The sequence below is a fragment of the Equus asinus genome, chromosome 5 (assembly GCF_041296235.1).
Source record: "Equus asinus isolate D_3611 breed Donkey chromosome 5, EquAss-T2T_v2, whole genome shotgun sequence".
Lineage (NCBI taxonomy): Eukaryota > Metazoa > Chordata > Mammalia > Perissodactyla > Equidae > Equus > Equus asinus.
Window position 1 is genome coordinate 31,499,426 of NC_091794.1, and position 24,642 is coordinate 31,524,067.

The 24,642-nt window shown below is 36.4% G+C and overlaps 2 protein-coding genes across 2 annotated transcripts in view; one reads left to right on the forward strand and one right to left on the reverse strand.

Annotated features, from left to right (window-relative positions):
- Positions 1-9,917, forward strand: part of UTS2B (urotensin 2B) — a 45,585-nt gene extending 35,668 nt beyond the window's left edge. The window contains exons 9-11 of the mRNA XM_070509202.1: positions 323-360; positions 2,112-2,205; positions 8,360-9,917. Of these exons, the coding sequence (XP_070365303.1) occupies positions 323-360; positions 2,112-2,205; positions 8,360-8,385 (158 nt within the window). The 3' untranslated portion in view covers positions 8,386-9,917. The remainder of the gene's footprint in view (positions 1-322; positions 361-2,111; positions 2,206-8,359) is intronic.
- Positions 9,918-12,137: 2,220 nt separating this feature from the next.
- OSTN (osteocrin) overlaps positions 12,138-24,642 on the reverse strand; it is a 45,494-nt gene continuing 32,989 nt past the window's right edge. The window contains exons 4-5 of the mRNA XM_070509201.1: positions 15,971-16,067; positions 12,138-12,277 (exon numbers count right to left, since the gene is read on the reverse strand). Coding sequence (XP_070365302.1) covers positions 15,983-16,067 — 85 coding nt within the window. The 3' untranslated portion in view covers positions 12,138-12,277; positions 15,971-15,982. The remainder of the gene's footprint in view (positions 12,278-15,970; positions 16,068-24,642) is intronic.

Consider the following 24,642-nt stretch of genomic DNA (forward strand, 5'->3'; position numbering starts at 1 on the left):
TTTTTCACTTGATATTGTTTCATGAGACTTTCCTGTCAGTAAAATCGTTTATTCCTAAATGACAATCCTTGTTAGTACTATGATCTACTTTAGAAAAACTTGTGCTTATTCTTAGAAATTAGGTGTTTTGTCATTACATAACTGATTACATTTCAATAGTACAGAAAAAATATTTGGGATTTTTATATTAGGGATGGGTGTGTCATCTCAAATCATGTGAAAAAGACCTTTGTCTTCCACATAAGATCCTGAATATACGTCTTAAAGTGAATTAAACATTACTTGCAATGTACATTTTTCATATGACAAATGTGTCTTGCAGATATAGAACTGGCTGACAAGTTGGAAGAACTGAACCAGGTAAGAATGTGAAATACTTAAAGTTTCAATTTCTTTTTTTAAGATTTTATTTTTTTCCTTTTTCTCCCCGAAGCCCCCCAGTGCATAGTTGTGTATTCTTCGTTGTGGGTTCTTCTAGTTGTGGCATGTGGGATGCTGCCTCAGCATGGTTTGGTGAGCAGTGCCGTGTCCGAGCCTAGGATTCAAACCAACGAAACACTGGGCCGCCTGCAGCAGAGCGTGTGAACTTAACCACTCGGCCACGGGGCCAGCCTCTAAAGTTTCAATTTTGAGGCAATTTTTTGATGCAGTAATTTAAGCAATTCATACTTTTATATTGTGAAACTTTTATTTCCGCTAGAGAAAGAGTTAAGTAATTGACTAGGGAAAGAAAGTCAAATTATACTGAAAAAAAATAATAAAAAAAAAAGCAAAACAGGGGCCGGCCCAGTGGCGCAGCGGTTGCATTCGCACGTTCCGCTTCTCGGCGGCCCGGGGTTCGCTGGTTCGGGTCCCGGGTGCGGACATGGCACTGCTTGGCAGCCATGCTGTGGTAGGCGTCCCACGTATGGACTAGAGGAAGATGGGCACGGATGTTAGCTCAGAGCCAGGCTTCCTCAGCAAAAAGAGGAGGACTGGCGGTAGTTAGCTGAGGGCTAATCTTCCTCCAAAAAAAAAAAAAAAAAGCAAAACAAGACTGTAGCTGAAGTGATCATGGGATAAAATGTCTAGAAATGTGGATTCTGGTTCTGGCTCTCCAATTACCTAACCATGAGACCTTGGACAAATTAAAATTCTTTAGACCTAACTCTTCTCATCTGAAAATGCGAAGCTATAACTAGATTGGTGGTTTTCAAGAGTTATTGTTATTTTTAAAAGTGGAAATACTTTTTCCCAAACAAAATTGGATGTGGCCCCAGGAAATGAAACATACAAAAATGGAGCTGTTTTTCTTGGAGATGGTTTGGGAGGAGCCTGAAGCTGCCTTCTTAACCTGCATTTGGCCTCCTGACAGTGGCCTTTCAGCACACTTTTCCCCCAACTCTGTGATAAGCTATGAAGAAAATTTGCAAGATGTTAGATGAGATAATTTTTAACTCTTTCAAATACAACTGCATGGAAGCCCTTATTATACAAACTGTGTGTCTGTTTGGGAGAGAAAATTACGCCCCATCATTCTGAGCAGCTAAGGCATGCACATGTGCAGTAGTTCAGGCTAACTCTACTTCAGCAGAGTTAGGTCTTTGGCACTTAGGCAATAAGAGCGCTTGCTAAAAATTAACATGAGTTGAATTCTGGGAGGAAACCCTAGGGCCTCAAAATACTTCTCCCTTCCTGCTAGAAAGGGCAAATATTTTAGGAAATCCACACATTCACATAACTCTTTGGAGCTCCTTAAAAAGGACTGCTCATTATAGGTGACATAAAATCAAGTCCAGCTAAACAGGCTGTGTTTACAGGCTCCCCATTAATTAACACCCGGAGGTGACTTCCTTCAACATAAACTGTTTCTTCCTGGTCTACTGTTGAGTCATGTACCTTTCCCAGCCGGTCTTTAGATGCAAGTTTCCTTTACTTTTCTATTTAATTCTTTTTGCTTATTTTCTTTCATTTCATTTCTTTCTTTTTCCGTTTCTTTTTTCTCCTTCTTTTCTTCCTTTCTTCCATCTTTCCTTCTCTTTTTCCTTTCTGCTCTATCTTTCCTCTTCCTCAATAGAAAACAGCATGGTTGTTGTTAAAGACTAATAATTTTCATATTTGATTTTTAACAGCTGGAAAAGCTAAAGGAACAACTCATGGAGGCAAATGATGCTGAGATATCCTACACTATAGATGGTCTAGCCTCTTCCTATCCTAATAAGCGAGGTAAATTTTCATTTCACACTTTTAAAATTGACTTCTAAAAGATCACTTTTGTGATGATTTCCGAGAGAGAAGAGATCTAGTTGACATTTCTTAATGCTATGGTGGTGATCAAGATCAAGGCTCATATTTTTAAAAAAAGATTCTAATGAACATGTTCCCACATGAATGTATCTGAGCTCTGTCATATTTACAACAGTGGGTAGCAAGGTCAATCACTCCCGGTTTAAGTTTAGCAGGCCCTTATTGTTTAAAATTGTGGCCTCCCTTTGCTATTTTGCTTAAACACTGGAAGTGGGAGGATCCCAAATAGAAATAATCAAGTTTTAAGTCAATTCAGTATGTTAGAGCATTTTCATTAAAGTAAGGAAAGCCCTCCTTGCTAAAACACTTGGTCCAAGGTTTGGTTCATAACCTTTAATTTTAGAAAGACTTGTCATTTGGATCCCTCTAACTTTTTATAACATTTCCTGTGAAATTCTTGTTTCTTGCTAAATTAGTTCTTATATTTGAAAAAAATCGTGTGTATGTGTCCCCATTCCTGTAGTGACATGAGATTCCCTAAGGCATGTTTTATTTATCTTTACTTATCCCCCTCCTCCCAGATTTGTCTTTAACTTTTGCAAAAACCTGTTCTTAAAATGCTACTAAGAGGGAAGAGGATGAACTTTTATTACTGAAACACTTATCACATACCAGATATTTTATATTTTAATACCTCAAAATGTTATGGTTGAGTGCATGGACTCTAGAGAGAGATTGCCTGGGTTCAAATCTTCACATTGACATTTTCTACCTGTGTGATCTTAGGCAATTATCTAACTTCTTGTGCCTCATTTTCTTTGCCTCTAAATGCAAATAATAGTAATTATCTTTATGAGATTGTAGGTAAGATTTGATGAGAATATATGAAAAGCATTTAGAATAATACCTGGCATATAGTAAGTTCTAGGTAAGCCTTTTTTTTTTATTGCTTTGATCATTATTACTATAATTATTATTTTATTCTCATCATAAACATCATAAGATAGCTATTACTCTGCCTATTTAAAAGATAGGAAAATTACATCTCAGAGGGGTTAAATTATATGCTGGAAATTACCCAACTGCTAAGAGACTTAGCTAGAGAGCCTGAAGGAGAGAGTGGTAGAAGGTGAATTGGAAGGTGAAAGGGAGGGAACCGTCAGGCTTTTTAAGGACTTTAGCCTTAGGAATTAAGTGGGAAATCATTGGAAAGTTTTGAGCAAATGAGTAATATGAAATAAGTTTTAACAAAACCACTCTTGATGTTTTGTGAAGAATACACTGCAAAAGAGGGGCAAAGATGGAAGCAGAGAGACAGATAATGAGGCTAACTTAATGGTCCAGATGATAAATGGTGGTAGCCTGGATTAAAGTGACAGTAGTGAATTGATAAGAAGGGGTCTGATTCTGGGTATATTTTGAACAAAACGTCAGCAAAATTTGCTGTAGGATTACATGTAGGTTTTACAAAAAAAAAAGGAAGATGTCAAAAATGACTTCGAGGTGTTTGCTCTGAGTGACTAGGAAAAAATGGCAATTCCTATTTATTGAGCTGGAGATAGGTGGAGGAGGAGAAAGTCTGGTAGTGGAGAAGAGGTGGAATAGAGATTTATTGGACTTTTCCATAGTTAGTATAGCCTAGGCTATGATGTGTTACCAATTTTAATCAAAATCCCAGAGGCCTACTATAATAAAGCCCAAACATAAAGTTCAATGCATGTAGTACTACCCCCTTCTATTTTGTACCTATATCATCTAGAATAGTGCTATATCTTGACTGCCTCCAAGATTGCCAGGATGTAGGAGAGGAATGGAGGACACATCCCAGCTCTCTCCTGCCTCAGCTGAGAACTCAGTTGGATGACATGCATTATTTCTCCTGAAGTTCATTGGCTAGAATGAACCACTTGGGCTGCCACCAAAATATTGGCAAGACATGCTGGTAAATGTTAGGAAGTACACATAATATTTGGGGAGCACCGCCTCTACCACAGTCAACCATTTGATGTTTACTTGACTACATAAACTATACTCAACCTATTCACATTAGAGAGACGTATGCCCAAATCCCCTTCACTGACTGCACCCAGAACATAGAGCAGGCTCTCCAGCAGATACTTACTAGTCTTCGTTGGGTACAATGTGGTTCCTCTTCATTCACAGATCTATTAGCTAAAAGGACAAATCCAGTAATAGGCAGAGAAACAAACAGGATAACCACAATCAATCCTGTTCACAAAGGAAAAGATCAAGAGACACAACATCAAGAATGCTGACCTTCTGGGGCCAGCCGGGTGGCGCAGTGGTTAAGTGCGCACATTCTACTTCTGCGGCCCGGGGTTCGCTGGTTGGGATCCTGGGTGCAGACATGGCACCCCTTGGCAAGCCATGCTGTGGTAGGCGTCCCACATATAAAGTAGAGGAAGATGGGCACGGATGTTAGCTCAGGGCCAGTCTTCCTCAAAAAAAAAAAAAAAAAGAATGCTGACCTTCAGCAATTCTGAAATCCAACTGCGCAAATATTATAAAGGTCTACCCTGGGGATGGAGGAAGGTTTCTTGATTAGGGCCTGCTGGTATCTATGGGGAGTCTTTTGTCCATTGTATTGTTATCACTGGCTCCACCCTTTCTGAGGTTTTTGCTTTCTCACTTTCATCCCTGGACACATCTTATGTGCTGCTTGGGGAATAATCTCTTCTTGAGGATCACACAGTTTTCTCAGGTCTCATCCTACTCTTGCAAAGTTGGAGGCCCAAGGTTTATTTTGTCTCAAACTGTCAAAGATATTTTTTATGCTAGGGTCTATGGTTTCTTTGGTAATGATATTATTTAAAAAATTTAGGAAGCTTCTTCAACTGTTTGCTACAAAACAAATATTTTTTCAAAAAGCATTTTAAAAACTGTTTTGCAATCTCACTGCCAATTTAGTGGCAGTTGCTTTGAAAGTGTCTGGAACATACCTTAAAGGCTACACACTTAATCTGAGTTTTGCCCTGAGTTCTTTACCTCAACTGATATTTACAGAGCCTCTGCCCCTGGGAGACATTTTAAATCCTTTTTTCGTGTTTGGGATCTAGAAGCAGTTCGTTCTTTCAATATTTCAAGACCCTGTATTTCTGAACTCTCTTTACTCCCCTTTATTTGTTTGCAAAGACACAATTTCCTTCTTAACCTCATCAATTTCTTGCAATATTTTGCTGAATATATCCAATAGCAACCTAAAAAGACTGCCAATATTCTGTTTTCCAAGGTTTTCCTCTAGAAGTTCAAGAGAAACACAACCTGAATCTGAACTGTTGCTGATGTCAGTTTTACCGCATGTTTTCCTACTTCATAAAAGGGCTCTTCGCTTTTCCATCCCATGATATCCATTTCCTTGTTGCCATTAACCAGTTGCTGAGACTGTGCAATGATTTATGTTCTTAGAGCAGCATGCTACTTCAAGTTATCAAATTGCATTTGGGGATAAATTAGGCAAACTACATTAACAAAATGACCTTACAATCCCAGTGATGTCACTTGCTTCAAGATTTATTTTGTGTTGACATGAAGCCTTATGTACGTGGGTCACTGTCCTTCACTTTGTGCCTTTACCATGTGTCCCTGTAGCAGGATAGGAGAGAAACGGAGGTAAACCCAATCTTAACCTCCAAAATTAGACACATGATCTCCATCTAACTTAACAGGGCTGAGGAAGCACTTGGGAAATGTAGAGAAGCACAAGGAATAGTTGGATAGTCCCATCCCTACCACAAACATTTTGGACTTGTTATACGATGTATAACAAAATCTTCCCAGTGGTGATTTGAGTGGACCATTGAATATGTGAATTTGGGGTTTAGAGAAGCAGCCCAGATTGGAGACATAAATTTGACAGTTATCAGCATATCATTATTGCTTGGTATTGTGATGAGACCATCTAGGGAATGACTCTGGATATAAAAGAGAAGACATCCAAGGACTGAGGTCCAGGTCACTCCAAGGTTAGAGATTAAGCAGATGAGAGAATCAGTGAAAGAGGCTGAGTAGGGGCAGCTACCAAGGAAGGAAGCAGCAAAGAAAGGAATGCCCTAGAAGTCAAGCAAAAAACTGTTTTCATGAAGAAATAGTTCAACTGGATCTACAGGTATGATGGGTCCAGTTAGATAAGAACTAAGACTTTCTAGCTAAATAGCAACGGAAAGGTTGTTAGTGACTCTGACAAGAATTTTTGGTGGACTTTTGGTTAAAGAGAACATAATAAAAGAATGGGAACCACTGAAAATAGACAACTCTTTTGAGGAATTTTGTTCTAAAGGGTAGACAAAATTGGGATATTAGCTAGGGTAGTTTGAAAGGGTCACGGAAGCTTTTTGTTTGTTTGTTCTTAAGCAAGGAGGTGTTAAAACATATTTCCATGTGATAGGAACTAAGTATTTGTGGTGATAAACGTATGAATTACAGACCCAGGTTAGGTCACAAAAATTTAACCCCCATATCTGAAGTGTGGTTCTGTTGGCAGGACTAGAAACTGTATGCCACAAATAACAATGTTGAAAGGTGAAATAGACCCAGAGATCTAGGCGAAGGCAATAGTAACTCAGACTTACTGTGCAATATTATAATTTGTCTTATCATTTAATACATAGTTGATAGGCACCTAATAAGTTATTCCATTCACTAAAAATACCGGTGTGCAACACCTAGCGTCATGCTAAAAACAGGGATTACAAGAGTGAAGCAGACAGACATCAAGGGACACTGGAATGCTGGCTAGGGTTTTCCTTCACATAAATGACAGGCGAAAGATAAACGCTGGGGAGTTGTCTCTACTGGTGATGCCATTCATGACTGTTCCCTTCAACCAAGCCCAAAAAAGTTTCAAACTCTATTCCATTGCCTGCTTAATTGACCTGCTCCTGTGGCGTATGTCTTGGATATGTGTCGATTTATATTTTCCGCCTAGACTGAGATATTCAAAGATATCTGAAGGGACAGGAAGGGCAGTGACGCTAATTTTCCAAAGCACACTATAAAAAGAAGGTTGGATTAGTGAGCCAAGCTTCTCAGTTTAATGTCTGAAAATAAACTTCTCCTTTCATAGGATTTGAATGTGGTTTTGCTTAAAGGAAGCTGTGGCTCTTGTAGAAATGAAAAGTAGACTCTGAGTGCTAGCATAACACTGCGTGTGTTTGTGGTATGAGAACCTGGGCTGCAGTTGACAGAGTGAGTAGAGTCAGGAAGGGAAACCGGGGCAGGCAGATAGACTTCTATCATTTACTTCACTGAGTGCCTTAACTGTGCTATGAGTTTTCAACTCTTTTCATTGTGCATCTCATCAATCAAGAGTGAATCAAAGACCCATCTCTCTGAGGTCTTAATTTGATAAACCATTTAAATGGAAGGAAATTAGAGAAATTTATGATTAGCTAAATGAAACTACTACAAGTCAGGCAATTGATTGGGAACAAACTACAGAAGATTTAAAGTGACTCATTTATGCATTTGAAGATTAAAATGCCGTTAGATTTTTGATTTTAGAATTTGATTTTTCTGAAGAATTAGATTTAGGTTTAGAATTAGAATTAGATTTTAGAATTTGATTTTTCTGAAGCATCGTTTTATGAGCAGGATGGGAAGACTCAGTGTGACAAATTTCTTAAATATCATTTGGTGGTTTGCAAAGTGAACTTTAAACTCTCTTCCTTTTTTCCCCAATAAATAGAAACACATTTATCACGTGCTTTTACTCATGTGACCTCCTCTTTGCAATTTCAGTTACCCCAACTATAAAATAGAGGGGTGCATCTAATAGGACAACCTGCTATTCACCGAACTGTATGACATGCATTATAATGTAGAACAGTGCTAACAGATCTTTCTGTGATGATGTGACCATTCTCTAATTCGCAATGCCCATTATAGTAGTCACTGGCTACAAATAAGTATCGAGTGCTTGAAATGTGGCTAGTATGATGGAGAAGCTGAATTTTCAAATTTTAATTAAAGATTCTCATAAGCCTAATAACTATCATATAGAACATCCCTTTTACAAAACTCTCTCACACTCAGGCACACATAAACGATTTTTTTCAAATGTAATATTTTATCACATATCCTCCTAATAAAGAATTTGTTTTGTTTACTTTTTTAGCTTGCTTTTGGAAATACTGTGTCTAAAGTTTTTTCTCTGAATGCAAGAAAGAACATTAGAAAAAGATACACATCTACTCAATCTACTGCTTAAAGGTTGTAGTTATTTCAAGCATAAAGAACTGTGGCATTTATCCTGCATATTACACGTTTGAGGTTTATGTTGTAAATAATGACAAATCAGATGCACTTTTGAATGGCATGGGACTGTCAAAATGGTTTTGTAGAGCTAAAGTTGAGAGTGCTGTATCTATTGTATACTTTTTATAAATTCATTGTCTGCATAGAGTTTTGTCCAGTGATGACTATGCTGTTGAGTTATCAATTAAAATATTTTAAGAAGCATCTTGGAAAATTAAAATAAATTATATTATCTTAATTTTTGTGGAAAATATGCACCATTGTCCTTTCTCTTTTTTATGATTGTGCTGGCTACTATCTCTTTTCTGTTAATTTGAACAATTGTCACTGAGACTACTACAACCAAATAAGTACATGACTAGGGAGAAGAAATACATCATTTATTGGACTCTAGGAGAAAGTGGTACTAGATGTCTCAAAGATAGATATTAAGAAAAATTTCTTACAGAACAATTTGCCTTTTGGTTTCTTAATTCTCATCTCTGCCTCCTCCACAACATCAGAAACTATTTGAGGCTCTCAGCATATCTATAAGAAACTAGACTCAGTGTGCTAAAAACAATAAACAAAACAAAACAAACTCATTGGCTTTTCCTTTATTCATTCTTTTTTCACATCTATACATCAAGCTGCTCTTGCTCACATCTGAACAAGATTATTTAATCAGTTCAAAGCTGGGAATTCAACTGCCACTTGTGCCGGCACAGAAACATTGTCAAAGTAACTTTATAATTAAAGGATATTAATGACTAGAATAGCTGGCCAGATGAGCCTACCCACATTCCCTTACTTCATGATATGGGGGAAATGCAGTTTATCTACATAATATTAATTGTGTGGTGCTTAAAGATAAAACTATCTCATAAGACAGATTGAACAACATGGCTTGCACTAAAACAATTTTAAAAAATACATTAAACAGACCAAGTTGAGTTATATGCCCGTAGTGCTACATATGTGCTGGTTAGGAGCCACTCAAATGTACACACGTATTAGTTGCTCAATAATGCCTGAGTATTCCCATGTATTTATACCAGTTGTGAACACAAACACAATATTATCATAAAGAAAGACAAAAACTCCTGCTTTCATCATCTCGTATTTATTAACTTCGGAGCAGTTGGACAATATTCAAGCATTTTGAAGCTTTAGGGGTAACGTCATTCAAAAAGCGTTTGATACTTCTTCCTTTCAGAAGAATCTATTAAGTTATCTTTTAATAATTTACTTTTAGAAATTTAATTCCCTAAAGCTATCTGTAGATTAAAGGTAGAATTTGCTAGACTTTTCCTAGTGTGAGTAAATTTCAAGACAATGTAGCTAGGAATTAATGTCCCCTCATGAAAAACTGGCTATGCAATTGGTGTCAGGACTTAGAAATCCACATTCACAGTTTGCTCTATGAAGCTTCACATAGGAACAAAGAAAAAAAAAAGATAATGTGTTTCTTAGAAACTAAATGAAAAGTCCCTTTAAGTTGGTGACTTCCCACTGAAATATAGCTGGATTTGGTAATATGCAACACATTGGAGAAATAAATGAGATGATTTGTCATGTTCTTAGAAATTATCTCTTAATTTCCTACTATGTTAAAAGAATGCCTATTTCAAACTATACTGCTGACTTATTTTCTACTCTGTATAAAATATTAGTAAAAATTAAAATGTGAAATAAAATAGTTGTAAGTAGATAAAACATTTTTCTTTTTTCTTCATGGAATTCTTGTATATATATATTATATTATGAGACAAATGCATTACATGTTAGAATAGAGTATAAATCAATATACTGTGATTCTTATTTTAATTAAATTGAATTCCATAAGCATAATTTTGAATTAAAAAAATAAGATAGGAAATCAATTTGTTTAATCTCACTTTAAATCTTCACTATGAGAAATTTTTAGGCTAAAGAAGGTTGTAATACCTTTGGTCAAAGCACGAAGCAGCAACACCCGGTTGGATTAGAAGCTTACGAATATCAAAATGGGAGCAAAAGGAAAGAAAGAGCTTCCAAGGAATAGGACACATTTTTATAATTCATCAGAAGGTTGGGGAAAGGTGAGCAATAGAGACCGCAACTTCTTCTTAAATAATTCTTTCAAACAGCAAGTCCTGCAGGGTATTAACTCATGTTCCACTGCTAACTTTCCAATGAAAGTTTATGAAAAGTGGAATTGGTTAGCTTTCTCAAAATTCATTTCTCTTTGCTACAGCCCCTCTATTGCAATGAAAAGAATCATTCATTTACTGTTTTTTCCTCAACTTAAGTTTAAAGATGTTCAGCAGTTGGAAAGTTTTCCCCAAAACTAAAAAGGTGTAAACAAAACCACTCTGTGTTTTAAGTACATGTGTTCATTTTCATATTTCTTTGCATTTATTTTATTCTTTGGATTGTAGTTTAATTCATTTTTAGTTAAGATTAATAACTACCTATTTCTCTCTTCTAATACAAATATACCTTCTCATAACACTCTTCCTTTCTATGCTAAAATGAACCTCTGCTCTACTGGCCAAACTTCCTTCCTCCCACATATCAGGTCTGTTTGATAGTGATTATTAGGGTTTAAAGAAGTGCCTTCCAGAGGTTTAATAAACTTCTGCTAAATCTCTGGTCCAAGGAATAAGTTATCTTTGTGTTTTGAAAGCATATCCAATGCACAATGGGCGTATGTGCCTAAATTACAGTAACGTCATAGTTATTGCTGAGAACTGGGCCTTCCAGAATATCAAATCTCATACTTTGATAGGTAAATTAAAAAGAATTTGAATCATTTTAAAGCAATCATTCTCAAACACATTATACTCTTCAATGCCTTATTAAACACAGTCTATGAAACAGATTAAATGGTTTCTTAGGTGATTCAGTAACATCAAGAGATTGCTTATTGTGCTAGGCTAAAATTATGCACCCACCCCAGACTGCTCTGGTGGCTTCCTACTGCATGATTCTTTGACTTCCCCCATACTTTCCGTGTGTAGTTGTTCTCTTCATAATCGCACACTGCTGCTCTTAATTAATTACCAGTTGTAATTAGAGAAACGGAGAGTTATTAGGGAACATGAGATATCCAGGCTCGACAAATGAGTAATATCCTTAACTTCTTAGTTCTAAATCAATATTCTCTGACATGCAGGTATTTTTTCAGTTCTTTGGGAGGATAAAGTTTTTTGGCTTAATTACTGCTTTTTCTCCTTGCTCAGAGATCTTTTTTCTCTTGTTTCTGGAACTGGGGCTGTGTTTTATTTGGTTGAGCCTGATTGAAATTTGGATATCATAAGAGATGCCTAATTTCATAACCATTACCCAAGAGGCTCACAGACAAAGGACAAGAGAGTAGTAAAAGTATTCAAGAGAAAATACATAGCATTGTCTTTCTTTGTTTCCCAATAACGAACAGATTCTACCTAAATTTACCTAAATTTTAAATCAGCCTTCAGTTATCATTCTCCAACTGTATAAATGTACTTGGTAAATGCATATAGACAGCATTTCACTGTATTGTGTTTTTTAATTGTTTCTTAGAAAAGTAAGATTTGGGGCCAAGTAACCATCCCTGAATAACTACAATATGTATTTTAAAAACATCCATGCATTGAAATGACCTGTGTAATTTAATTGAAGCTGTAACAATACTGTGATGTGATGGACGAAGTTCAAGCTTTGAAAAGGATTTGCAGAAGGTCAGTTCCTTAAAAGTTTAATTATTACAGAGTGTGAAGAACTTCACTGAAGCATCTTCCATGTTTCTGTGACATTTTACCCAAGGAAGTCGCGTCTGCAAAAATGAAAGTTGAAATCGTTAGAGCTAATGAGAACTCTGCAGATAAGGGGAAATCCATTAACTTCAGTTGAGAAGAGTGAAAACACTAATTACGTGATGTTTCATTATAGCTTTTATTTATGTTCCATATTTTTATTGTAAAGACAATGTGAAATGGTAATTTCAGATCAAAATGCATTAAAAAGAACATTTTCAACCTGTAAGCTAAGTGCTTGTGCTCAAGCCACACTTCCTTTCTTTGGGTACCTGCTATATTCTATTTCTTTTGAGTTTTCAATCTTCATTCAAAGGACATTGCTATGACAAAAAGAAACACAAAGAAAATCTGACTACTACTTTCTGTTTATTGTTATGATAACATGTTGATAACTGTGTATACGTTACTCTTTTTCAAGGGTCCAACCATATACTGGCATTTAGACATGGTATTTCTGCTATTTGAGAGTCATGTTAATTTATTTGCATAATGGTGTGTCAAAATTGTTCTAAAATTGTCAGTATAATACAGCAATGTGTGCTTCACGTTATTAAAAGTCTTAATGTATGTGGCAGCAAGAGGTGGCACAATTAACGGGCTTATTTCTACTACATTTCATCAAGAATCATGTATCCTTATTTGAATGTCAGGGACCTAGAACTTGCTAATTGCATCGAGAGAAGCTTGAAACCTTAGATAAAATACCTGTCTGAATCTGAGTTGCTCACAGCTGAGGCCTATTAAAAACTCAAAACTTTGGTCCAATATTAATGATTTGAGGAGGGCATTGTATAAGTATCAGATTATCCTCTTTTCCAAAACACATATCAGGGAAGAGGTTAGCATTTGTTCTGGAAACTAGGTAACACACAGCAGCTATATCTAGACTTGACCTCAAACCAAGCAAAATTTCCACGATTAGTACCAGTTTCACTTTTAGTGTGAAGACACATAGTGAAACCCAGAAGGTGAAAACCCACAAATAAACCTCCTCCAAAAGAGTATACATCAACTCCCACAGAAGTGAAAGAAAGATTTTCATAAATTCTGAGATATTGTTTGTTTTAGAAATGTATGACCAGTGAAGTTAGCATCCGGCAATGACAAATTAACACCCAGAAGACCTTATGGGTCATGAAGAAAATATTGGCCTAGAAGCCCAGAGACCTGGATCCTGGATCTTTCTCTGAGAATCTGTAAAATTCTGTGCAAATCAACTTCCTCTCACTGCTCCAGTGTCCTCATTTGTTAAAAAGAAAAAAAAAAAGAATTAGATTAAATGAGATTTTATGTTCTTGAATCTCTGAACACTTAGCTGCATGACTGTATGAACATTATTTAATGACCCTTAAGTTATCTATTAAATGATGCAATATGACATCTCCTGTTTAATTCACAGGAATAGTATGATAATAAGAAATAATGTACCAAAAACTAATTTTGAAAAGTTGAATGGAAATGAGAAATATATTTTTTATGGTTTTTATTTTTCATAAACTATAAAACACGAAACTTCACATGAGGAAGTCAAAAAATATCTGAGATATCTTGGTGACAGTGGCAGGAAACAATGAATAGAACTAATGGTTGAGCAGGTGAACCCACAATGATTGCCAAAAGGCAAACAGAAAATATATGATGTTAAGTTCTTTTCTAAAACTATTCTTTTGTGATATTACTATCTTGAGATTTTAGTAATAAGGACAGTGATTGTCATGATACTCAACAAAGTCTATTACGTGAAGGACATAATACACTAATTTAGATTTCACCCAATAGTGATTCAGGAAACATTATTTTAATTCAACTCCCATTTCATAGTTTAGTAGCTACCTGTAGTTTTTATGGTCTAAAACTTTATATGAAAATTTACTTGAAAAATGACTTTCCTGTATGATTTTTTCATCATAACCTGTTTTGGCTGAATTCAGAAATACTAAAGTGGGTGATAATCAAGGGTGGCACAGGTGATAGGGTACATGTGGAAACCAATTGAAGTTATTTATTGAGTTCAGTGTCATCACGTTTTCAATACATTAAGAAACTGGATGATTGTGACCCTGATTTCAAGGTTACTTGGTTTTTAAAAGCAATTCGTTAGTTCCCACTCAAGTATAATGTGGTGATTTTTAACGTCCATGAAGAGTGACTGAATCTCTAGATATAAAGAAAGAAATATCTCTAGATACAAAGAATGAAAGGCCAATCTGAGTTTTGAAGATGGTGCTGCTCAAAAGGCAGTGTTCTTGGGCGTATTCAGCAAGTCCTTTTCTATTTGCGAACATTCAGTACTTCATAACTTCAGTGATTAAGGACTCCGTGGGGAAAAAAATTTCTTTTAACTAAGTCATTCTGAGAATGAGAAAGTTGAGGTAAAATATTGACTTCTCGTTGTGGTTTAGAACAGTTGATGAAGAGAAAAAAATGGTGTGATTTAAATTAAGAGATGTTCTGGGGCCCTGACATCATTGGTCTGAGGACCATCTTGAGAGAAGCAGAAAGAAGAGTTCTCTCTTCTGTAGCCTGAAATTGTCAAAGCAGTTCCAGGTTCTTATCTGTTGGGAGGGAGAATGCACCCTTTGTAAGCCCTACTGGGAGAAAATATATTGCCTAGACTTTATATTTAACAAACATTTAGTGTTTAAAACATATCATATGTATGATTAAATACACTGTTTAAAATATAAGCTCAGGATTTAAGCTTTCTGGATTTGAATTCTACTTGTATCACTTACTAGCTATGTGGTATTGTGAGTTAATATATCTAAGCTTTCCATTTTTTTGTATTATAATAATATTAACTAGTGATTACTGGGTACTTAACACATCAGGCACTATTCAAAGTGCTTAATGTGTATAAATTCATATAGTCCTCAGGATTTGACCCACAAAGCCTGACTTCCCTAGCTGACGATTTTACCCCTTATACTGTACTACTTCTCAAGATACTGGAGATAAAAATAGTACCTACTTTATGGAACACAATGATGAAATGAAGCAATGCATGTATAATACTAAGAAGAGGACCCAGTACAGAGTAAATTTTTAGAACTGTAATATAAGCTGTTATCACTTGCATGTATGGTTTGTCCAGTGCATTCTGGGACTAGTACAAGCATCTAATTTAATCTTCATAATACCACTACATTATTATCTAAATGTACAAACTGTAAAGAAAGTATCTTGATGGGAACAAGATAATGAATGATAGAACCAGGATTTGGATTAGGTGTCCTGATTCCATGGCTAATATTCTGTCTGCTACACAATTCTGTCTCTTGTGTTCCACGTTATCATAATTCTGGCAATGTAGTTATGGGCAACAAAAAGGTGTGTGTCGCTGGAATATGTTTTCTTCATAATGGAGGGATTGCTACCCATTTGTGTATATTTATGAAGGTGATTTATTTTGGTATCAGGATTTTAACTCTTGTTTGAATATTAACAGTCGATAATTATATAGGAGTTTGTGAGAATAACTAGATCATTTCTTTAGGGTAAAGTAGATCTAGTGCATTCCTTTCCTTCTTTAACGTCATTTAAGTTATTTAGCATCAATATACTAATTGAGCACAGAAATGTTTGAAAAAGTGAATTTATAACCTAGGAAATCAAAAAGGGGGTTTATAAACCAAGATGGGCCAATTAGCCCATTGTGAAATATGAATCAAAAGCCTGCATGTATTGTTACTTATTCAAGTTGTACTCACGATTGGAATCCATTAGCCTCTTGAATTTGAAAGCCGGTTTCTACCAATCCGATCCATGGGGACACCAAATCGTCTTTTTGGATGATTTACTACTTTCCTGAAACAAAAACCAAGGAGAACAGTTTTAAGCTAAAGTCCAAGTTATCAGTCATTATCTTTGCTCTTTTATTTCATGCAGATCTGGGAGCTTTCTTCAGGAGTTGGAATAACCATGATCGTTATAATTCATCAGTACCCACTATGTACTAGACGTTATCTCTTATCCTTTCAACATCTATCAAAGTAGGTAGTACCATCTCCTTTTTACATCTGAGGAAACTGAGGTTTAGAGAAATTAAATAACTTATGCAAACTCAAATAGCCCAGATGAAAAGCTAGGTCTTATCAGTTTACCAATCTGCTAAGTATTCAGTTTGGGTAAGTTCCTCTGTCTTCAGATTTTGGTGTATTCTTCTGTTAATTGAGAGGTATAGCACTAGGTTAGTGGTTCTCCCCAAGCTCTGCCTCAGAATGGTCTTCTGGGGAAGGATGGTGGTGGGAGAGGAACAGGAGCTGATGCCAAGACTGAATGTGGAAGTCTGCCTCTCATCGCCTCACTCACATTTTACCTAGAGAAGCTTTGTATGTGATGGCCTATGTTTGTTCTATGTTCTCTGAGTCTAATTACCTTACAAGACAACTCAATCAATTTTCTTTCTTTTTTTTTTTTGAGGAAGATTAGCCCTGAGCTAACTGCTGCCAATCCTCCTCTTTTTGCTGAGGAAGACTGGCCCTGAGCTAACATCCATGCCCACCTTCCTCTACTTTATATGTGGGATGCCTACCACAGCGTGTCGTGACAAGAGGTGCCATGTCCACACCCGGGATCCGAACTGGCGGACCCCGGGGTGCGGAGAATCGGAAAGTGTGCACTTAACTGCTGCACCACCGGGCTGGCCCCTAAGACAACTTAATCAATTTTCAACAGTTTAACGAGTTAAAAAAGATTTGTTTCAGAACATTTTCAATAGTTTATTTAGTTCTTTTCTGATTACTTGCATTATCTTGTCAATATATACTATATAATTTAAGCACTATAAATGAATGAAAACTGCAATATCTATGATTGTTTTCCTATTATCATTTCCTATGTACCCATTATGTATAAGGTTCTTTTTGTGGCTGCCTTGGCATGAATAAGTCAGAAGTAGTCTCTGCTTTCAAAAACTTATAATTAAGTACTGTCAGATTGGTAATGATTTAATGTGAATAGTGGAGAAAAAATTCTCTCATTTTTCTTCATGCCAAGTTTTTACCTAAACTATCAGGTTTTATCAATGTTCTTTATATTACTCTTAGATAAATAATTTATTTAAAAAGTTGTGAAAAGTATAGAGAAAAATGGAAACATGAGAGATCTGTATTACTGTATCTTACACATAGAAATTTCTGTAAACATTGTTTAATTCTAATTAAAGCAATTAATCTGAAGGTAATTAATATTTCCTTAATGCTTTCTGTATACCAGGCACTGTGCTTAGAGCTGTGTATATAAGGATGATAAAAATAGGCATTCAACCTGATGTCAAGCTGACCCTCGAATGATATTGTACGAATAGAGCCATGTTATGTTTTTTACCTAATTCAGTCTTCTTTTCTCCTGATTCACATCCCTTTTCCTCTCTAGATTAGCCCTTAGTTTTGTTAACCAATGCAGATAGCATTGTATGCATGATCTTATAAGACTGGCTCCTCGACAACAGTTTGATCGGTGGGGGAAATCTGGGAAAAAATATACAGTGCTTATCCTTAGCTGAGCCATACCTCTGCCTCTGTTCTTCAGATTTCTGAAAAAACCCACCCTCTTACGCGGTGCCTATTCATTGCACTTCTGGATTTCTTGACACTAAATTGAATACATATTTTTCAACTTCATAATCAAGTTGGAAATATGCTATCTGTCAAATTAGCAAAAAATTAATGGTCAATAGTCCTATGAAGCTATGCATATCTTATCGTCATGCTGTAGCTCTTCTGAGGTAATTATAAATAACGACTGGTGAAAAATGAAGAAAAAATGTCTTCTTTATATTTTTTGTTATTTTTACTCACATAAGAAAATACACAGACTCTTAACTTCAGCAGTTATTTCTTTGTGGTAGTCAGAATAATGCCCCTCTCTCAAGAATGTCCACCTCACAGAATCTGTAAATATGTCGCCTTACCTCACAGTAACAACTTTGCAGATAGGATTAATAAAGACCTTGAGTTGAGAAGATTAGCCTGGATTATCTGGGTGGGCCCAAACTAGTTACAGGAGTCCTTAAAAGTAGAAGATAACTGAAGAAGAGTGGGTCAGAGAGCTGCAGTCCCAGAAGGATCTAACCCACCTTTGCTGGCCTGGAAGATGGAGGAAAGAGCCATGGATCAAGGGATGCTGCGGCCTTTAGAAGCTCTCAAAATAAAACGGGGACCTCAGTCCCACAACAGAAAGGAAATGAATTCTACCAACAACCTGAATGAGCAGGAAATGAATTCTCCCCTAGACCCTTTAAGAAGGAACACAGCCAAGGATGTCCTGACTTCCTCTGTATCCTCCTGGCAAACCAGGCAAAAGAGAAAGCACAGAGCAACGTGCAGGAGGAATTTGAGGGCCCACCCACTGGCTAGCAATCAATCATATGGCTGCACCTAATTGAAAAAGAGACTGAGAAAAGTTGTCTAGAATGATATCTGGTGACTGGTGCGGATCTACTGGACTTCTGACCTACACAATTGTAAGATAATAAATTTGTGTTATGTCTGGAAGTTTGTGGTAATTTACTGCAAATACATTTGTCTGTAGGATTTAGGAATTAGGGCTGACGTCCAAGTTTAATGTAGTTAATACATAAAAAAATTTAACTGATGGGATTTTTATTCCTTTAACTCTTAAATTCCTTCACTGACTACCAGTATTATAGCTCCAGGGCAGGGGTAAGGTGGAAGCCACCTCAGGATGGAGGAGAGTGCTCACAGGAAGTCCCAGCCAAACAGGAAGAGGAAGTGAGAAATCAGCCCCTTCCAGGTGTTTAAAGGGCTGGTGAGAAGAGGAAGGAAATGGCAGCTGGGAAAAGAGTAATGCCACACATGTGTACTGGCTTCCCCACGCTCCTGGGGTGTTGATGATGCCATGAAAAATAATCCTTTTTCTTCTTTAAAGAGAAGTATGATGGTCTCATACATCATTATAAATTAGAACACTTATTGGTCCATACTACTAATGTATTTTTTTCAAAAATGAAGGTGAAAGAAACGAAAATAGCATTTTTCTTTCTTTACTGCAGTAAACGAGAGGTGGCTGTGGTATGGCAGGCAGCAAAATAAACTCTTTTCTTCCTTCCTTCGTCCCTGATTCTCTTTCTTTCCTTCTCTTCTTTCCCCCAGAATTGATTCAAAAAGTGTTAGGAACCAGGAAACGGTAGAAGTGGATTCTATTTGACTCTTCCACTTACTGATAGTGAGAGTGTGTGTAAGTCTGCTGTCGTTCTGAGCTTCCCCTTCCTTTTTGATAAAATTCAGATAATACCTGCTTTGCCTATCTTTCGGAGCTGTTTATTCGCTTAACACACTTATTTTTTAAGTAATATTTGATTGTGCGTAACCATATGTATTTGCTCTCTGTACTGGGGAAACAGAGGTGAAGAAGACAGATATTAACTGCTGGAGCCCACATTTTACTTGGAAGAAGCTAACGAGGTAACACGCCTGAAAACAGTTTATACATTTGAACTGATTTTGTTATTCTCTCCTGTCCCAGTCCAGTGGTTGTCAAGCTCTTTGTAGCTTACTATTTCTACAAATAAAAGCTCTCTAAAAGAGAGCAATATCTAAAGAGCCAAGTGAAGAGTTGTCTCAGTAAAGGAGCCCCTCACCTTCCCCGTATATAGTGGCCCCGTAAGAGCTTCCAGAAACACTTAAGGGTCCTTAGAGCAGAGTTTGGTAACCACCCGATAGAGACATAGGTCATGAATATTTTTGTTCTAGCAATAGAGCCATAATTACTTTGATTCATTTTATCAAATTTGGGATCGGTTGCAAATGTTCACAGGTATCTGGAAATCGAATAAGGAAAATAAATAAAACATATATATGAAAGAATCCATTCAGTGTTTAGAATTTTTAGCACTACTGGAAAAATTGAAACAGTTATTTCCATAAAGCAGATAAACGAAAAGTGGATCGAGGCTTACTAAGTTAGATAATTCCTATCCAGTCTCTGTCCAGTCAAAAGTAAAATGGCAAACTAGTAGTTAACATTTTTGCTGCTATGAAATAGAAATAATAGACTACACTCAATAACACATATACTGACAGGAATACACGGTGTGTAAAACGTACACTTTAAGATACAGAAATATTCTTATGACCAAAAGGGAAAACTGTACTTTCTGACTATCTAGTCCCTCTTGTGACAAAATAATGGTATGACATGGCATATATTATATATCCATTTGACTCAACTCACCTTTTCCATTCTAAAATATTCTGAAAGTAGTTTAAGGATATAGAATATCTAGCAAACCAATATAAAGAGAATGGGTTGTTTATTTTAAGTATAACTTTAAACTTCACACTAAAATATCCACTTCCGGTGCCAAATAGGATTTTCAACATTTATATTCTTCAATAATTCAATTTCTGAAAATGTTTTACATCCTAAACAACAGTTAGAAAAACTGCATTTAAACTTTTTATTGAGAATCACTTCACACACACGCATCTATAAATTTATCTATGTTCAGTTTAAAGAAAAATAAAATGAACATTCCTATCAGTAGCACTAAATTAAGAAATAGAATATTACCAGTACTTTAAATGTCCCCAGTTTTCCCCCTCCAAACTGCATCCCTTTCATGGCTCAGTCCCAGAGGTAATCTGTAGATTGAATTTTGGTTTAATAATTCTCTTGATTTTCCTTATAATCTATACGTATTCTTTTTTTTCCTTGAGGAAGATTAGCTCAGAGCTAACATCTACTGCCAATCCTTCTCTTTTTTGCTGAGGAAGATTGGCCCTGAGCTAACATCCGTGCCCATCTTCCTCTACTTTATACATGAGATGACTGCCACAGCATGGTTTGACAAGTGGTGTGTAGGTCCATGCCTGGGATCCGAACCAGCAAACCCCAGGCTGCAAAGCGGAGCATGTGAACTTAACCACTACGCCACCGGGCCCTCCCCTATATGTATTCTTTAAAATACTCCTGGGTAGTTTAGATGGTTCTAGAGTTTTATTTAAAAGGAATCGCATACAAATTCTTCTTGACTCCTTTCAGCAAGTACTATGTGTTTTGAGACTTGTCCACGGTGGCATGCAACTGCAGTTCCTTTAGTTTTGCTGTTCGATATTAATTCACTGTATGAATATACACTAACTTATTTATACATTTTACTGTGGATAGGAATTCAAGGTGTTTCCTTTTTTGTTATTATTGTTATGTACTGTTCAGCTGAAAATTTTCTTATATATGCTTCTAGTGTACAATCAAGGATTTCTCCATGGTATATTTTTAGAAGTAGAATTGCTAGCTCCGCCTATACTTAATTGTATTACACAGTGCTGTTTTCCAAAGCTGTACCAATTTACACATCCAAGAGCAGTGCATGACAATCTCTATTGTTTCAAATCTATGCCAACCCCTGTTATCATGGACTTGTATTATTTTTTTTGTGTGAGGAAGATTGGCCCTAAGCTAGCATCTGTTGCTAATCTTCCTCTTTTTGCTTGAGGAAGATTTTCGCTGAACTAACACCTGTGCCAGTCTTCCTCTATTTTATTTGGGATGCTGCCACAGAGATGCTGCCGCACTGTGGCCTGACGAGCAGCGCTCGGTCTGTGCCTGGGACCTGAACCTGTGAGTTCCAGGCCTCCAAAGTGGAGTGCATGAACTTAACCACCATACTAAGGGGCCGGCCCCTATCATGGGCTTTTAATTTTACCAGTCTAATGCATTTGTAGTTGCTTCTCGTTGTGGTTTTAAATTGCTTATCCTGAATGCTAATGAAGTTCCTCACCTTTTTGTTTGTTTATTGGCCACTTGGATTTCTTCTTTTGGAAGTGCCTGTTGAAGTCTGTTACCTGTTTTCCTATTGGTTTCTTTTTCTTTTAAATATTAATTTGTAGGAGGGTTTCATAGACGCTGAATATTAGACTTTGTCAGTTATGTGCATATATTCTTACTTGTGTTTAGTCTTCTTTATTGTATTTTATGAAAATCTTTAATGCTGTTTTAAAATTTATCAATATTTTTACATTTTGTTTATTACATCATTGCTCTCTAACGTTAGGAAAATATTCTCCTATGTTATCCTAAGATCTTTTTGTAGTTTTGCCTTTCACATTTACATTTTTAATCCTTTTGAAATTATTTTTTATCTATGGGGTGCGATGGGGGCCATGTTTCTTTTTGTGTGTGTGTATCCATATCTAATTATTTATAAATTTTAGATCCAGCTTGTCAGGTTTCATGGGAAATCTTTTTGCAGTTTTCCCTGGAATTGTATTGAATCTAAGATATAAACCAATTAAGAGAGAATTGAGATCTTAATGATATTGAATCTTACTTTCCAAGATCATTTATTTGGGTTATCTTTAAATCCTTTTCACACATTTTTGTTATTTTCTCCATGAAGACCTTCCATAGTTTATTGGATTTATTGTTGTTGTGAGTGATATCATTCAAGAATATATGTTATAGGTTTTAATAAGTGTCCCTTACTTGGTTAAAAAAATTTTCCTCCGATTGTTAGTTTACTGGTGATTTTGATCATGAAAAGACGTTTAATTTTACTGGATGCTTTTTCTGCATCAGTTGAGATGATAGGCCTTTATTTCTTCAATCTATTAACTCTATTAATTGACTTTCTAAAGCAAATCAACCTCATACTGTATTTTTGTAATAAACCCAACATGATAATGGTGTATTATCTTTTTGATACACTACTGAAATTGTTTTGCTAATTTTTTGGTAGGAGTTTGTATCTATAGTCATTAATGAAGTTTTTCTGTAATTTTCTTTTCTCGTTTTCTCTATATATGATTTTGGTGCCCAGATAATGCTATTCTCCTGAAATGAGTTGAGGACTGAAACTTCTTTTTTGGTAATCCTTTTGTTATTTATTTAATTACATCACGGTCTGAGAACATGTTCTGTATGATAACCAAGACTACAATTTTTAAGGCTTATTCTGTGGACAGGCATTTTATTAATTTTTAAGAGTTGTTTCATGTGAACTTAAACATTTTTCTCCCCAGTTGTTGGATACAAAACAACTTTTACTGATAGTGCGTATGGTTTTGAGTTCCAAGGAAAGAAACCTAGGAATTAGGGTGTGGAGAGTGTTCCCTAGAGACAATGGTCTGATTTGCTGCTACATCTTACGAGGCAATAAAATACTTGGCCCCTTTCAAGAAGGGCATGCAGCTTACCCAAAACTGATCAATATGCAAGCCGGGAGGATACAGTGATAGCTAAGAGGATGCTCTTTTAAATAGTTCAGTAATTTAGATTAGCAAAACATGAAATTAAATTACTACACTATAAAGCTTAGATGAGTATAATAGCCAGGCTCCAAGCTGGACCACAATAACTCTACTGTAACACAGTCTCCTTCCACATTGAACAGGGCAGACCTCTCTAACCAACAGTAGATTGTGGAAATGATGTATGACTTCCAAGGCTAAATCATGAAAAATATTGCCACTTCCACCTTGCTTCATTGGATCACTCGTTCTAGGGGCAGTCAGCTGTTGTTTCCTAAGGACACTCTCATAGCCCTATGGGGAAGTTTATGTGGCCATGAACTAAGGCCTCCTGCCCACAGCCAGTGAGGAAGTGAAACTTTCTGCTGTCAGCCTTGTGAGTGGGCCGTTTTGGAAATGGATATCCCCAGTCCTGATATAGCCTTCAGATGACTGCAACCCCGGGCAACTTCTTCACTGTACCCTTGGGAGAGACCCTGAGCCAGAAGCACCCAGGCAAGCTTTCCCTGGATTTCTGATGCACAGAAACTGTGTGAGAACGTAAATGTTTATTATTGTCTTAAACTGCTAAATTTTGCATAACTTATTTGCATAACAGTAGATATCTAATCTAGTGAGATTCAAAGTGCTCTGGGATTCCACAAGAGAAGAGATCACAGCCACTGGGGGGAGGGGATTCCAGGAAGAACTTATGGAACAGGTGAAAACAGTGAAACAAATGGTGTCCCTGAATCCTGAAGTCTTGGTTATCACAATTTAAAATGAAAGTATAGAATTAAGAAATGACTTTAGGAAGACATACAATGATATGAGTTTGGAAGAACTGATGTATGAGGATATACTCAAATGAGGGACTCAGCAAGGCCCTGGAAAGAAGGAAAAGGGAAATCATCAAAGTCCACAAATCATGTTTAAATTGAAAAGAGACAATTAGGCTTTCAAATTCAAATTCCAGAATGTTAGGATGAAGGACCATATTAAGTCTGAGTGATGATGTAGTTTTTAGGAGCCAGCAGATAATGCCCTTTTTTCCAGAGTCCACACTCAGAAACAATAGAGAAATAAGAAGTGAATGATCAATGCATAAAAATCAAAATGTCATTTTGATCAAGCTGCATGTAGAATATGGCTTTAATCTACATTTAAAAGGACTTCCTTACATTTCTTCT